This window comes from Rattus rattus, chromosome 18, assembly GCF_011064425.1.
Source record: "Rattus rattus isolate New Zealand chromosome 18, Rrattus_CSIRO_v1, whole genome shotgun sequence".
Classification (NCBI taxonomy): domain Eukaryota; kingdom Metazoa; phylum Chordata; class Mammalia; order Rodentia; family Muridae; genus Rattus; species Rattus rattus.
This window is the reverse complement of record NC_046171.1, coordinates 38,820,526-38,837,208: the sequence shown is the minus strand read 5'-3', so window position 1 is coordinate 38,837,208 and position 16,683 is coordinate 38,820,526. Positions and strand designations below refer to the sequence as shown.

General features: G+C 43.1%; 1 protein-coding gene across 1 annotated transcript in view; it reads right to left on the bottom strand.

The window, feature by feature from the left end:
• The window catches only part of Lama4 (laminin subunit alpha 4), a 142,214-nt gene that overhangs the window by 88,755 nt on the left and 36,776 nt on the right, over positions 1–16,683 (bottom strand). Inside the window, exons 2-4 of the mRNA XM_032888727.1 lie at positions 14,381–14,482; positions 6,996–7,120; positions 815–895 (exon numbers count right to left, since the gene is read on the bottom strand). Of these exons, the coding sequence (XP_032744618.1) occupies positions 815–895; positions 6,996–7,120; positions 14,381–14,482 (308 nt within the window). The remainder of the gene's footprint in view (positions 1–814; positions 896–6,995; positions 7,121–14,380; positions 14,483–16,683) is intronic.

Genomic DNA, 16,683 nt, shown 5'->3' with positions numbered 1-16,683 from the left:
GTTCACGGTGTCTCTGCTATGAAGACTTCTCTGTGAGATTCTTTTAGTTAAAGACGTTTCATCTTAGAGAACTGTGAGCAACTGACAGATGGGATGGACGGCAAATATCTCGCTAGGAAAGCATTCGGGGGGGGGGGGGAAGTCTCCCATGCTTAGCTCCTGAGGTCTTTCTTCAAACCACAGAGACACTAAAAAGGATATTTTGTACAAGCGCCCAACAGGGATTCAGAACACGTGAGCTTGCGGGTTTTATTTTATAAGAGGAAGATTAACGAGTGGGTTAAATAACCAGTTAGTTCTTTGTCCATTTCTCAATCTATGAGCAATAGAGGACGAGAGAGAGAGAGAGAGAGAGAGAGAGAGAGAGAGAGAGAGAGAGAGAGAGAGAGAGAGGAACCACTTTCTACTTATTCTGAAAGTTTTACTCTTTATCAGAGAGACATTAATTATAGCACTGGTTTGTAGTGTTGGAGAGAGCAGAGACTGTGACCAGAGACTCTTCCCAGCACACCCATATTCACTTCCTTCTGACCCTGTCAATTCATCCTGAGATCTGACCCTGGTCTGGACCTCTATCGTAGCTGTACTGGACACAAGGTTTGAGGACACCCCAAGTTGTGCATCAACTCCAACTTCCAAACCTTTTAAAGAGAAACACGGCAGAGCCACACACACACACACACACACACACACACACACACACACACACACACACACACAGCTCACACACACACACACACACACACACACACACACACACACACACACAGAAAGCTTCCTACAGGAAAAAAAAAATAAAGATTTTTCTATTTACCTTTCACAGTTAGGCCCAGCATAGTTTTCTTTACACATACACCGAACAGCTCCGTTTTTCCTGAAGCAGGATTCTGCAAAGCTAGAATCGTGACACGTTAGAAGGCGTTTCATCGTCACTGATCTGTGATGCTGGAGAAGGGGGCTGGCTGAACCTTGGATTAGGTCACTTCTCCCTGCCTGTTTCCCAGTGAGTGGGGTATGATTAAATTCTTACCTTTCAGGGGAGACTGGACCAGCAAGCTCAGGCTGAAAGCCCTACTCCACGTGGGGCTCTCTCCCAGGCTACCATTATGTATCTCTATATAGAGGTGGTTTATTAGTTTTGCTTGAAGCTGTGGGAATTTCTAGCATAGTAGATTTTATATACATATATATATACACACATATATATATATATATGCTCAAATATATAACTTCCGTTCAAATATATAAGTATTCAAATATATTCAAATATATAATAACTTAAGCTCAAATATATAAATATTCAAATATACAATACATATTCAAACATATAACTTCAATTCACATATAGAAATATTCAAATATACAATATATATGCAAACACACATATGCAAATATATAAATATATATTCAAATATGTATAAAATATTTTCCTTTCAAATGCAGATTTAAAATATATGCTCAAAAAATGGAAATAGAAAATGTACTGATAACTTTAGATTTGTATAGAATTCTCTCAGATTTCCACCACTTTCTGTGTAACGTTAGAAGTCTCCGCCTAGCTTTTCTACACTCAGCCTCTGCTTTTAAAGATCAGGAGCCAGCCCTACATGATATCCACGGAGCCTTAACCTTTTTCTCTGTGTACTTTAAGTCTTAGGACTAAGGGTCAAGGGGTCAAAGTAGATCAAAGAGCCAAAAACAAGTCCTCAAGAAAGAAATAGAATCCATAATAAAAATATCTGTATCTATAACTACTTATATCTATATGTCACCAATCTCCTCTCAAATTCCTCTTCTCCTTTCTCCCGCCTACTCTTTCTTCTTTTTTCTTAAGTTAGTAAAAAAAAAAAAAGATAATCAAGCTATAAAACAGAAAAGTAATAAAAACATATCGGTCCAGCAAAATAAATAGCTATCCTAACTTATTGGGACAGAAGGGATGGATGGATACTGTTTCAAGGATGGGAAATTTCACAGTGAGACACACGTCCCGTGAGAGGTGGGTGTGACTTCAGTGTGTGACTTTTGCATCTGGTTTGACTTCTGTACTGTTCGAGCAGAGTGTGACCTCTGCAGGCCCTCAGGTTCCTGCACGTGTCAGCAATTTTACCCTAATGACGGTTGAGGAAAAGCAAATGCATTTGTCTGCTTTGTTCAAAGGTGGGTCTTTAAAATCGGGATGAAAACTGTGTAGGCTCCTCATTCGAAGGAACACTCACGATTTATTTTCTCAGCAGTCCGGTAAAAAAGAAAAACATTGCAATGATACTGCGTTCCCTTGGCATCCTGCACTTTATTCTCTCTGAGCTTCTTCCTCGGCTGACCTAAAGAAGTCTTGCCCATTGCATCCAGAAAAAGAACAAGTATTCGTGCATCTTTCTTTGAAGGAGTTCCCTCCAGCCAGCCTACAGCACAAAGAGGAGACGTCTGCCTCGGGTGTCTGGAGTCCTTTGCGTTTATTTGACGTCCTACAGTTTCAAGCAAACCTCATTTTCCTTAAGTGCGGTGATTAGCATAGCTGCCTGTAGACATGGAGGATAGGGGGTCAGTCCTAGAATAAACAAGCAGACTCTATGCACATGGCCTTGGGAACCACGTCAGGGCCGTTGACCGATTTCCATGGTGCAGCCTCTGAGGCAGGGTGGTACCAGCCACGGATGCTCAGTTGTGTTTGTACTAGCACTGACTGCTTGTGCTTTAGAATAAGGAAATCCCTATTGTTGGATGTGAAGATGAAAACCTGATGCCTCCTTCAGACCACTCTGACCTCTGTGGTGCCCTCTGCAAGTGGGAAGGTGGATTTGCTCTGGGAAAACCCGAAGGTTTAAGGAGGAATAGACATTAAAAAAAAATGTTTGCTTACATGTCTCAAGCATTACCTCCTTGCTTAAAAATAACATGTACTTTTCCTTTAGTTCTCTCCCTCCCTCTCCCCTCCCCCTCCCTCTCCCCTCCCCCCCCCTCCCTCTCCCCTCCCCCTCCCCTTCCCTTCCCTTCCCCCCCTCCCCTCTCCCTCCTCCCCTTCCCCCCCCCTTTCCCTCCCCCTCCCCTCTCCCTCTCCCTCCCTCTCTCTCTCTCTGCCTGTGAGCCTGCTTGAGGATACCCGGGGAGGCCTGGAGAGGTTGTCTGTCTCTTAGAGCTAGAGTTACAGGTAATAGAAAATAGCAGTATGGATAGTTTTTAAAAACTGAAAATGACAGTGGGACATTTGACTTTTTGTAATATAACTGATTAATGCTTACGATGGCTCATCAGCTAAATCAATACTAAAAGAAGACCCAAATTAGACCTTTTGGGGACAGAGCTAAATCTTGTCAGTCTTGCGATGAGAAACTAACCATTTCCTGTCCCTGTGAAGCCAGATTTCCTCCGCAAGGGAGCCATGGCTCCTGCAGAGGAATGTGTCAATATCTCAGAGGCCTCCCAAACCCACTCTTCCTGCCCCAACAAAAGGTTGCTTACTCACGGATAGCATAATTTTGTGTTTGCTTTAATTTCTGCAGACTTTATTGTAACACAGAGGAGATCGTAAGTTTTTGTGCATGTGAACATGCTTCCAACTTGGGAATGAATTCCTGAGGACTTTCAGCTGCTGCTTCGGATCCTAGTTGTGTGGTCTCGCCATGTTTTTGGAAACCGCTTCTGAGCTGAGGGCTAGAGACTCATTACCCAGCTGTCAATTTCTGCTGCTTTTATCAGAAGGGGCTAACAGCCGGAAGCAGTACTTCTTGCTCAACTAAAATACCGGATAATCCGTCTCAGAAGGGAAGGGACCATTTGCTGTAAGCATGTAAAATCTGCTGTACTTTTGACCTAGCGGAATACGGCTTTCAGCTGTTGGATAGATACACCACTGGCAAGAAATACCAGGCTCGTATTGGCACACGGTAAGTGCCTAAGAGGTATTTTGCCTGATTTCAGGTAGACCAAGGTCCTCGGTCTGTAGGGAACCATATTTTAAAGGTTTGATAGCTTAAGACACTAATGTCAGATAATCGCGATGAGGAAGACCCGCCATGTAACTGGAGCAGAAGCACAAAAGCAGGACGATGCAACGAAGAGGTTTAAGATTGCTTTCCCAATTCCTGTTACTGTCTAAAGAAATCGTCTAAGCTCAGAGCATCTACATCCTTTTCGGAGCAGATAGTGGTATACGGCCTCTTCATATGGGTGAATGAGCGAAGCTTGTTATTAGGAACTTAGAAGTAAGTATATTTAAGTGCAGTAAATCTTAAGTGTGGGAAAAGTCTCCTCAGAGGCGGTTAGGATCGGTATTTGAGAACAGAATTTTAATGAGCCTTTAAAGACTACACCCCAATGAGGCTCATAAATCAGGGCATTCCTGAGTGAAAATAACAGAACGTTAATGTTTGTGCTCTTTTTCTCCCTCTCAGGACCATTTATCTTATACACATTAATGATACTGTCGGACGCGACAGGTCACTAAGTCTGAAGCAGTTAATGGTTTCTGAAAGACACAACTGTAGATGTTCTGACTTTGCTGACTGGCAGGCATGCTGTAAGATTTGAACGTAGTTGAGTCCTCAAGTGACTACGCAAGACCAGGGGGAATCTGGTCGCCATTTTTCTTTTCCCACCTTATCAGGGTGTGTAGGGGGCAGATCTTTGGGCCCTTCTTGGTGTGTGCATACATGTTCATGTGTGTTTGCTTGTGTGTGTGTCTGTGTGTGTGTGTGTGTGTGTGTGTGTGTAGCTGAGAAGTTGATGTGAAATGTGCTCAGTGATTGCTCTTGAATCCCCTCCAGCTTATGTCCCGAGGCAGGTTCTCTCATGTATTTATGAGGACCAGCATTTGGATTCCCAGACCCAGTATAAATGAGCCTGGAACTCAATGATTCAGTTAGTCGACCTAACCAGATTGCTCCTGTGATCTTCTGAATGCTGGGGCTGAGGACAAGCTGCCACACCGGCCTAGCCTCATTTATACTGGGTCTGGGAATCCAAATCCCGGTCCTCATTAGTATATGACAAGTATTTTATCTATGGAGATGTCTTCTCAGCCCAGTACTTGGACTCCTTAAAGTAATTCATTAATTTACTTTCTGCAACTACTATCAATTGTAAATATTGCCTATAAGAATAACGAGGTCTGGCACAGAGTATTAGAAGAGTTACTATGTTCTATGTTTAGCTTTCTCCTGTGTTCAAGACACCTGCCCACATGGCCCACACATGACACCACGCCCAGTCTCACAGCCCTACTGTGGGTCCTCACACCTTTTTAATTTATTTACTAAAGAAAAATCTGAGTTCAAAGCAGGCAAAAAACAAAACAAAACAAAACAAAACAAAAAAACCACACAAAAAACAAAAAACAAACAAACAAACAAACAAACAAAAAAACAAACCAAGGGATGGAACCAACATTTAAAGCTAGTCTAACAGAAACCCTAACTCTCACAGAGAACAGTGCACAGAGACAAGGTAACTAGTTTGAGACCACACAGGTCCTACGGGTCAAGACAGAAACATGAGGTGGGTTGGTGATTCTATTAACTTATGGCATATTTAAGACACATTTAATTTCTGACCTCCCATTTTTAGCAAAGAGCTTCTACAACTCTTGACGCTGTCAAGTGAAAAGACTTTTATTCCTTGGTTTATAAGAAGCCTGTTCACTATACTTCAGTATGCTAATGAGGGGACTTAATGATCTTTTAATGGAGTCCGTATGAGAGTGGACTCTAGAGGGAACACCCATGTGGACAGAGGGCTAGAACTTTCAATATCCCTCCTCCTCCTCCAACTCTGGGCTCAATGATCAATGACCTGGATGTGAAGCCTGAAGTAGGAAGGCTTGTGGGAGCTGGTTCTTCATGTATGGAGACGCTGAGAAGAGGGGTTCTGAACCTCCTCTTGTTGCCCTATATTTCCCCTCTACATTATAGATGTCTTTTACACATTATTTAGTTCCATATATTTCCTTATAGGTTTCTTTATTTGGCTTTTCCTGAATTGTATCATTAAAAATAAAAAACCCTGATCGCCCTAAGTACAATGCTGCCTTGAGTTTTGTGAATAACTGTAGCAAATAATTAAACTTAAGAGTGCTTGAGGGAGCCCAAATTTGCAGTCAAATGGTCAGAAGTGTGAGTAGCCTGGGGATTCATTTTTTTTCACTAGCATCTGTAATGGGGCCAGTCTCATGGAACTGATCCCTTACCCCACATACTGTGCTACCTCTAGGTACTTTCATTCAGAACCAAATTGACTGTAGGACATCTCATTGGTGATAGAGAATTGGAGAGCTGGCTAGTATTTGGAAAACCAAACCTGCCATACTATTTTAATTCTAGGCTTTTATTTTTCGGTGCTGTGGATGAAATCCACAGGCTCGTATGTGTTAGGCAAGTGCTGTACTACTATGCCATATTCTTAGCCCTTCCATGCCACCCTTCTCCCTTACTAGACTTCTTCCTTACTATGTACTTAGAAATGCATTCTTTTCATGTATGCCCAACGGATATATGATTATTCTCCGTAGCTCCACACTGTAGTCGCAACACAGCCGGGAGTCACTGATTGGTTCTCAGCATCCCTTTTTTGTACGTCACTGTTCTAATTCTAGTTGGAAAGCGTATTAGATTGCTTCGTGCAGGGAAACAACTACTCCGGAAGAGTCAGAGGGGGAATGCTTTGGAAAACACAGTGCGCCTGTTGGTATTACACAGTGGCCTGTGTAGGTTGAGGGGAAGCTGGGAAAGGATGAGATTGGCTTTGCTCGGGACACTGAGGTGAGGTCACTGGCTTCATGATCTACACTGATGTTTTGGGAACAGTTGTACCGGTAAGTGCTTAAAGCTCGGCTCCCAAAGTGTTTGTAGACCAGCGTACTTTCTTACACTTTTCTCAATTTGAAGCATTCAGCTTTGCCTGCAGACAAACCCCAGAACTATTCATACAGCTAAAAAAATATATATAATAATAATGGTGAGAGTAGTCATTTGGGGAGACTGTCTTCCTTTAGGACTTACTTGGCCAGGTGAGGCAAGGGACAGGGGCACGGCTGGCAGAATCGGGGTGCGCCTCTGATGGAGTCTCCAATATAGCCATCCAGACACCTTTCACAGTGCTCCCCTGTTGTGTTCCGCTGGCAATGCTGTGGAAGAGAAGACCAGAAGACCAGAGAGTTGAGAAGAATGAAGACAGTTCACAGAGAGCACACTGGCTTACTTCAAACAAAGGGACGTCGGCCTGCCGGAATACGTGGTATGTGGCAACATAAAGGACCCGTGGTAGTGCTACTTAAAGTTGAGGACCCGTGGTAGTGCTACTTAAAGTTGAAGGTAGAGGCGTGTATTCTGCAGGTCTGTGTGTGCACAGCAAAGCTGGGGCTCTACTTGGAGTCTGTGTGCAGAGGGGACTCATCAGAAAGATAACCAGAGCTACCGCACTCTAGGTGTTCCGGGTGCTTAAGCTTCCTGACTTGGAATGAAAATGAAATGAAAACAAATAATATTCTCATAGTGCTTAACCACAACAGTGGAAACAATGAGGATTTATGGGCACTGGAGAGCAAATATGTCAGGCCGTGCTGGCACTCGTGCATCAGAAGGAAGATAACGGACCTTCTGCTGATGGTTTCCTATCTCGGTTAAGGACAGATAGGATGTAGCAGGCAGGTTGGTTTTTATAATTTCCCATTTCTGATAAGGGTAACAAACAGGAAGAATGGCATAAACCAGGCAGTCCTTTCTGTCTTGTCTGTTTCTTATTGGAGATGGGCAGCAGGCTCCAGAAATCTCCAGACAGTTCTCTTTATCTCTCCCCTCACGGTCCTGTCTTCATCCCACTATCCACATCAAGGTATCTGTCCCGGGCGTGCCTCTCTTCTCTGACACACTGGATAATAGGGCTCTATCACAATTAATTAATTAATTAATTAATTAACCTGTGTGAAGTATGTCTTCAGTACAATGCAGAGGTTCGACAGAAGGAATTCTATGTGGGTAACAAGCTACCCGGATTGGCTCCTTCTTAAGTATTTGGCCTACTGTCAGGTATGGCTCCAATATAAAATTATGCAGCAGAAAAGGAATTTGAATATGGCTTAGACTGTATGGTCAACGAGAAGTCTTAAAAATAAAGTTTAACATACGGCCAAGAGTTAGTCTTTAAAACTGCACCATGTGCTCAGCCACCTCTCAGAAAATATTAAAGAAAATTAATGGAGGGGAGAGAGAAAACGTGAAATGATGAACCAGCATCTGGAGCAAGTAAAAGCAATTAAAAACAAAACAAAAAACAAATGAGCCTGAACTTGGGAATAGCGTCTTTCCTAGGAAAGTCATTGGAGTTGTATTCAACCACCATGCATCTGAACCACAAGACGTTTGTACGATGCTTGTAAATTAGAGGCAAATGTGTCCTCGTTACATGGATGAAACAGGTCTGTGTAGAAGAAAACACACTAAGACCATGGGCCATCTCTAGTGACTGAAGTGACTATTAAGGCACAGAAATGAGCTAATTCTCAGTCCTGTCTTCTTGTCACTTGACGGAGGCTTGAGATGCCCCTTTGAGGTTCTGGTTCTGTTTGTAGTAGCCATGGCCGTCAGTGTTTAAGGGCACAGCATGCAATCTCTCTCCATCTCTAAAATATTAGAGTGCAAACATGGGCTTTCTCACCTTCCTCTTTTAAACAATTTGTAATGAATTCCCCTAGAAGGCCTTGGTCTCAGTTTGGGGGGATGGTAGAGATAGTGTCAGAGGCAGAGAGAAAGGACATTAGCTCTTCGTTTTCAAACTCGTTCACTTGGAACAGTGCCTTGATCTCCCAGCTTTCTATTCCTTTCTCGGTACAAGGGAGCTTTAGACCAGATGACCTTCAGGATTCTTCTTGCTCTGGAAGTCTTTAATTCTGAAATTGCGAAATGCTTCTTCATTTTCAACGCTCTGTCATTTGCCAAACAGGAAAATACCTTACAGCAAAAACTGTTATTGGGCGTGGTGTGTGTGTGTGTGTGTGTGTGTGTGTGTGTGTGTGTGTGTGTGTGTGTGTGTAGAGCCATAGTTTAAGAACCAGATATCTACCTGAAATGTTGGTATCCTCATTAATCAATAAGAGTATAATGAGTTCGTGACATTCACGAAAATCATGAAGTTTGAGAATGGGGTATGTCCGTCAACACTCCTTAAATTTTAGTGTGCACATGTGTCTCTGAATATAACGAGGAAAGTTTAGATCCTGATGTAGGACATCTGGGCTGTAACCTGAGAGACCATTTATCAATCAGGCTCTTATGCGATTGCTAATGCTGCTGGCTTGGGTTCCAGTCAGAGAAACAAGAGTCTGTGAGAACATTAGGTGCTAATTAGTTACTCTGAATTGGGTCTGAGCCAGAGTCTCTGGCAAAGGGCAAATTATCTTGTATTGCACAAAAGGAGAGACATAGGTAGCTCATAAATTAGAAAATAAGTTAAGGGGCTGGAGAGATGGCTCAGGGGTTAAAAGCACTGACTGCTCTTCCAGAGGTCCTGAGTTCAATTCCCAGCAACCACATGGTGACTAATATCCAATATATGCAAAGAAGTCAAGAAGTTAGACTCCAGAGAATCAAATAGCCCTATTAGAAATGGGGTACAGAGCTGAACAAAGAATTCTCAACTGAGGAATATTGAATAGCCGAGAAGCACCTAAAGAAATGTTCAACACCCTTAGTCATCAGGGAAATGCAAATCAAAACCTCCCTGAGATTTCACCTCACACCAGTCAGAATAGCTAAGGTCAAAAACTCAGGTGACAGCAGATGCTGGCAAGGATGTGGAGAAAGAGGAACACTCCTCCATTGTTGGTGGGATTGCAAACTGGTAAAACCACTCTGGGAATCAGTCTGGTGGTTCCTCAGAAAATTGGACATAGTACTACCTGAGAACCCAGCTATACCTCTCCCGGGCATACACTCAAAAGATGTGTGTGTGTGTGTGTGTGTGTGTGTGTGTGTGTGTGTGTGTGTGTGTGTGTGTGTGTGTATGAATGAACATATATATATATATATGTTCATTTATAAGAAGCCTCATTTATAAGAAGCTGGAAAAATCCAGATGTCCTTCAACAAAGGAATGGATACAAAAAATGTGGTACATTTATACATTAAAAACAACTTTATGAAATTTTTAGGCAAATTGATGGAACTAGAAAATATCCTGAGTGAGGTAACCCAATCACAAAGAACACACATGATATGTACTCACTGATAAGTGGTTATTAGTCCAAAAGCTCGAAAGAGCCAAGATACAATTTACAGACCACATGAAGCTCAAAAAGAAGAAAGACAAAAGTGTGGATGTTTCAGTATTTCTTAGAAAGAAGAACAAAATACTCACAGGAGGAAATATGGAGACAAAGTTTGGAGCAGAGACTGCCCTGCCTAGGGGACCCATCTTACATATAGTCACCACACTCAATCACTAGTGGGGATGCCAAGAGGTGCATGCTGACAGGAGCCTGAATAGCCATCTCCTGAGAGGCTCTACCAGAGCCTGACAAATAGAGGAGGATGCTCGCAGCCAACCATTGGATTGAGAACAGGCCCCCAATAGAGGAGTTAGAGAAAAGACTGAAGGGGTTTGCAACCCCATATGAAGAACAACAATATCAACCAGCCAGACACTCCCAGAGCTCCCAGGGACTAAACTACCAACCAAAGAGTATACATGGAGCCACCCATGGCTCCAGCTGCATATGTAGCAGAGGATGGCCTTGTTGGGCATCAATGGGAGGAGAGGCCCTCGGTGCCGTGAAGGCTCGATGCCCCAGTGTAGGGGAATGCCAGGGAGGGGAGGTGTGAGGGAGTGGGTAGGTGGATGGGGGAGCATCCTCATAGAAGCAGGGGGTTTGGGGGAATGCAATGGGGGGTTTCCCGAGGGCAAACTGGGAAAGGGGATAACATTTGAAATGTAAATAAAGGAAATATCCAATAGTAAAAAGAAAGAAAATAAATTAAAAGTTTTTTTTGCATTGAAGACATCATCTTATCGTTTCAATATCGAATGCATTCATTCAGATGAGAGGCCCAGATTACGCTGATTCATGAGAGCTAAGGAGCTGAAACTGGTATTAAGATGAGGAAGACCCAGTTTTTTATTTCAGGAACTCAGAGACTCATGAAAGAAACAAAAACCAGCCTTGTGCGCTCAGGGATACGACTGAGGAAGGGAAGGCTTCGTGGAGATGTCGATACCTGAATCGGGTCTTGAAGTTGTCTGTCCTTCAAGATGGCTCCCATAGGAGGCAATCTGAAAGCACAGAGATGTAGGTAGAAGTGTGCTCAGCGTGGCTGGAGGCAGGAACCTTTGGAGCATCTTACAAAGAGGGATTCTTTGACTTGGGCTTTTGAAAGACAGCTCCATTGTCATCAGGTGGCAGATCAGAGGGAACACAGTGTATGGTTGGGAGGCTGAGGCAGCGGGCATGAAGGGGCGGTGTGGTAGTAAACTGAGGTAGTAGCAAGTCATGGAGGAGAGGCAGCTGCTTAACAGGTTGAGCGGTTGGGATCTGGGGTCAGATTCATGTTGGGGAAGAAATGGACGTTGAAGAGGACACTGGGGCCTCTGGCAGAATGGTGCTGTCATTAAGGTGGGAACGCAAGAGAAGGAACAAGTGTTGTAAGGCAGTGATGGATGGACATCATACAGAGACTCTGGTACTGCATTCAATTCCTGGTACGTTCTGTCCTGATGGGTACAAGGCAGCAGGGAACTACACCAAGATATTCATCCTTAGCCTTCCTTAGACTTTGAGACTTTTGGACTTTGTGTCGAACTTTGGTTATCATGCAACCAAACTGAAGGCTGTCTGCAAAACACCAAGTTCTTTTATTTGCCATAGACTCAAAACCCATCACAACGTGTGTATAGCGCTATGCCCATCCATAGTGATTTTATTGCTGTGGTTCTTTAGCAAAATAAAAGTGGTAGATTTTCCTATGGTCCATGACTTGTAGCCTTGGATTCTTGGCCCCTTTAGGTATAAATTCCATCTCGTGGAGTGGGCCTTAAAGCCAATGAGATAGTGTGGTTGGTTACTCCCATGACATTGGTGCCAATGGTACTATTGTGTATCTTGTAGGCAAGTTACTCTTGGAGGTCTGGGCTTTGTAGCTGTTGTTATGTTGATGATCTCTCTTCTCCTCTGAGAGGGTGAAAACTACCTCCCAGCATCAGGAGAGCGAGTGAGTAGACGTGAAGCTTCTGGTTGGGTGCCAGTTTGATTCCTCCACACTCAGTGTCGTAAGTTATCAGTGTCTTCATCAATAGGGCCTTCCCATTAGGTTGTGGAGAATCACCAATAACCTCGGCAATACCCTGTGATTCTTTTTCTGGGGGGGTGTCTTTTTTTTTTTTTTTTTTGGCTAATGATCTTTTGTTTATATTTAACTAAATATAAATTGGGCACTTTAAAAATTAAATTTGTAAGACTAGAAATATGTTAACTTAGAGAATAGGTTGTAGATGATTCTTTCCCCCTTGAATTTAAAATACTTTTAACATATATACATATATACATATATGTATATATTTGTGTATATACTTATATATATATGTATAAATACTTTTAACACATATGTATGTATATATATGTTTTATTTATAATGCTTATTATTTTCACACTAAGCATAGTTTATTTAAATGAGAGGAAAAACCATATTTCTCTCTGAATAGAGCATTAATGGGGGACTACCATCAATATGAGAGGAATAGCTATTTCTTTCTGCGTGGATTTTCTATCTTACAGCAAAGCAATTGTAGGAAGATCGACAGTTGATGCACAAGAGTGCTGAATGGCCTCCTGCGCTACCAGAGTCAGGAGGGGGCCTGCGATGCTGAATCCTCCCAGGAGCTCATGTCCAGATCAAAGCCAACAACAGTTCCTGTTCCGACAACACCATCACAGCTGGCTCTATCGTCGCTCTTGGTGGACCCTGGCAGAGTGAGCTTTTCTGCCCCTTTAACTTTTTCTGATCTCATCTTGCCAGTTGGCTAATGGCAGCTGGTGGGCTTGGCGATCCCTTCTGTCTTCTAGTTTAATAAAGCAGGTAACGAAAAGCCGTATTAATTGGTCACATCATCAGCAGTGTACATTGTTAGTTCAAGCGTATGCATGGGATTTCCCCCCCGAATATCACTGGGATTAGAATAACAGGAAACCGGAGATGCGAGCATTAAAAAAGGGGTAGATTTTGGCAGCTGCGTATGCCTACAGGGGCTGTGCAGGACATCCTGGATGTAATGGTTATTTAAGACTACGGCAGGGGGAGAGGGTAAAACAAATATCACGTTAAAAAAATAAAAAATACAAAATACGGGTTGGGGATTTAGCTCAGCGGTAGAGCGCTTGCCTAGCAAACGCAAGGCCCTGGGTTCGGTCCCCAGCTCCAAAAAAAAGAAAAAAAAAATACAAAATACAAAATAGCAATTTAATGGCTCTCCAATTAATTCTTTGTCTCTAGAAAAGTGACAGCCACTAGGTTCATAGTAACCGTCTCTAAGTTGCATCTTAATGCGAAACGTGAGTCAAATTGCAACTCTATATACCGCGGAGGCCACTTATTATAAAATTGTCTGTTCAGTAGAGATAATTATGTAATTTTGAGCGTATTTAGGTAGGTAGTGTGCTGTAGATGAAACTACTCTTGCAGTCTGGGAAAGGTTCTTTTTCCATATGGGAATCCGAAGCACAGAACTTTCCTGCTTTGTAGTTGTCGAAGAGGGACAAGATTAGAATGCACGCACTTTAGATGTGGGCGTGGCTTCTCCCGGAGCCACTCTGGTGGGCGTGGCTTCTCCCGGAGCCACTCTGGTCAGTACTGCAATGCTAAGTTCTACTAAGTTGTCAATCCATTCTTGAAAATGTGACATATTCAGCAAGGTCGTTTACACGAGCAGCCTCCGCTGACCCTCTCGGTATCAGTCTGCTGGGTTATTCATTTTAATGAAGGATGGAAAAAATCTCTTTCAGGCTTGACGGCAGAATTCAACAGCAGAAGGACAAAGCATTTGTCTCCGTTGGCTATCTGGTTTAGACAACTCTTTTAAAACTGATTTGGACCCATAGACCTGATTGTCTTACATGCTCCAACAGGCGATGGTGCGGCCGCTTTACTGTGGTTTATGTAAAATGAAGCTAAGTACAGGGCCCACTGTACTGTTACAGAGGAATCTGGAGGGTGGGACCCTCCTCTGTGTGTTAACTTCAAGTTACCACCACTGATCTACAGCAGGAAGCCAGGGGAGGGAAGACAGCGCCCCCTGGAGCACGTGGGGCCCCTTTCAATCAGAAGGCGTTGACACAATATGTTTTATAAGAAAAAAACGGAAACTAGGAAAGACCGTTTGCAGCTGCACGTCGCTGACTCACCAGACAGAATCCGGAGCCATCCAAACACTCGTGGGAATTGCCGTTACAGTCACAGGGCGAACATTCTCCTGACGATGTGCGAAAGAAGCCGGTGTCACATCTCTGAAACAGACAGCGACATACATTTCAGGACTGGAAAGATACAGTCTGGTCAGCGCTTACAGAGGAAAGTCATAAGAGATGCTCATCGGATTAAATATTCTTAACAAAACACAAATGTCGTGGGCTCTTTGAAAGCCGTTCGTCCACACAGTTACACGATCTTTTTTGTTGTATGGTTCTGTCTTTTGTTTTTCTGATTTACACGAGTGGAACACTCCGAACAGCATTTCATCATTATAAGGAAGGAGGAGAAGGTGGGCTTAGGCAGGAGAGAGAGAGAGAGAGAGAGAGAGAGAGAGAGAGAGAGAGAGAGAGAGAGAGAGAGAGAGACAGAGACAGAGACAGAGAGAGACAGAGAGAGACAGAGACAGAGAGACAGAGAGAGAGACAGAGAGAGAGACAGAGAGAGAGAGACAGAGAGAGACAGAGACAGAGAGAGAGACACAGAGAGAGAGACAGAGAGACAGAGAGACAGAGAGAAACCTACCAAGGGAGACAGACAGAATTTTCTATTTTTTTTTAAATCTGAACAATGTAAAGCAAAATCAGACATAATTGTGTTTTCCTCAAGGTGAGAAATTGTACTACACCCCTATAATAGGACCTGTAGTTTAGAATAACCGACTATCTGACTATGGCCTAACAGCTTAGAGGTGCACCTTTCATAAGTGTGAGCTTTCAAGGAACTGTGTATCAGGGGCAGGTGGGATTGCTCAGTGGGTAAAAGTGCTCGCCATGAAAGCCTGGTGACTTGAGTTGGGTCCCCAGAACCCACAACGGAGATCCTGGTAAGGAAGAGAATGAGGTCTTACACTAGTCCAAGCCTGTGTGGGTTCTGATCATGTACCTCACAGATTTTCATAATTCGTGAAAATGCACTATTTTTCTTCATTTGTGTGCTGGACCCCAAAGAAGCTAAGTGCTTTGTGGGAATGTCAAACCACCAGGCAGTGCATCCATTGACCTACACAACGAGCCTTCCTCCCCCACTCTTCCCAGGAGTCACCGGTGCCTCCAGTGGAGGAACATTATGAACTGCTCTCTTCCTGTGTGACCGGGCCTATAGACATATATTTCTTGATTTTCTGGGACGTCTCAGTGGTGCTGGGCTAAATAGTATCTATCACATGCCAGAATTCCAGACAGGTACAAATCTAGATAATCAATTTTCAGCCTGTGGCTCTCTATCCCTATGAGGGTCAACAACCCTTTTACAGGAATCACCTAAGATCATGGGAAAACACAAATATCGCATCATGACTCCTACACTCGTAACAGTAGCCAAATTACAGTTACAAAGGACCAAATAATAATAATTTTGTGGTTGGGGTCACCTTCCTAGTGCTTAAGAACCATTGATCTAGATTGTTTCCACAGACTTATAGAGAACATTTCACAAAACATCCCACAGTGACACACTGTAGTTTGAACTGTCTTGGATACCAGGACAGTTTTCACCAGATCTGCCTGGAGTCCCTCTGACAGTTAGTTGAACCCATTTCCTATTGTTTCTCTTTCTCTGAGAAAGAAAAACAAGTAATTTACAGCATTAAAAACCTGTCAGTCTGGCCCCTAAAACTAAAATTTAATATGCCCACTTAAAGAAAACACAAAAGACAATAATGACACTCGTTCATGATGCAAAGTCCAAAGAAATTCCACCCACACGAGAGAGAGTCAGCTGAGGGAGACCACTTAATTTACCATATGAGTTTGTAGTAGATGATATGACATTTCCTTGGTTTCTGCAAACTGAGAGGGAAGAGAGAGATGCTAATGTCGCCACAGGAAAGACTTAACCTAGAGCTTTTTATTTCACTTTTTTAAACCTGAAGTTACAATATATATACTATATATATATTACATATACATATAATATATATATGCTTCTATAGTGACACAGCATGTGGGCATGTGCGACTGCAATATTCATATTCATCTCTTGATTGCCATTGACAGAGGCCAGGCTATAGATTTTGATCTGTATACACGGGTGTCTACCTCAGCAAAGAGAGTCACACAACACTAAGAAAGTTCCCTATGTGTGGGGTACCTTAAACTTAGCTACCTTATTTAAGACCACTCCTCCCGATGACTAATAAAAGTTGATTTGATGGCCCACAAGTATGCTGCAGTTTGCAATCTCCAGGGTCTTAGTTACAATAGGAGTGGCTGACCACGGTGAACATCTGAATGTAACT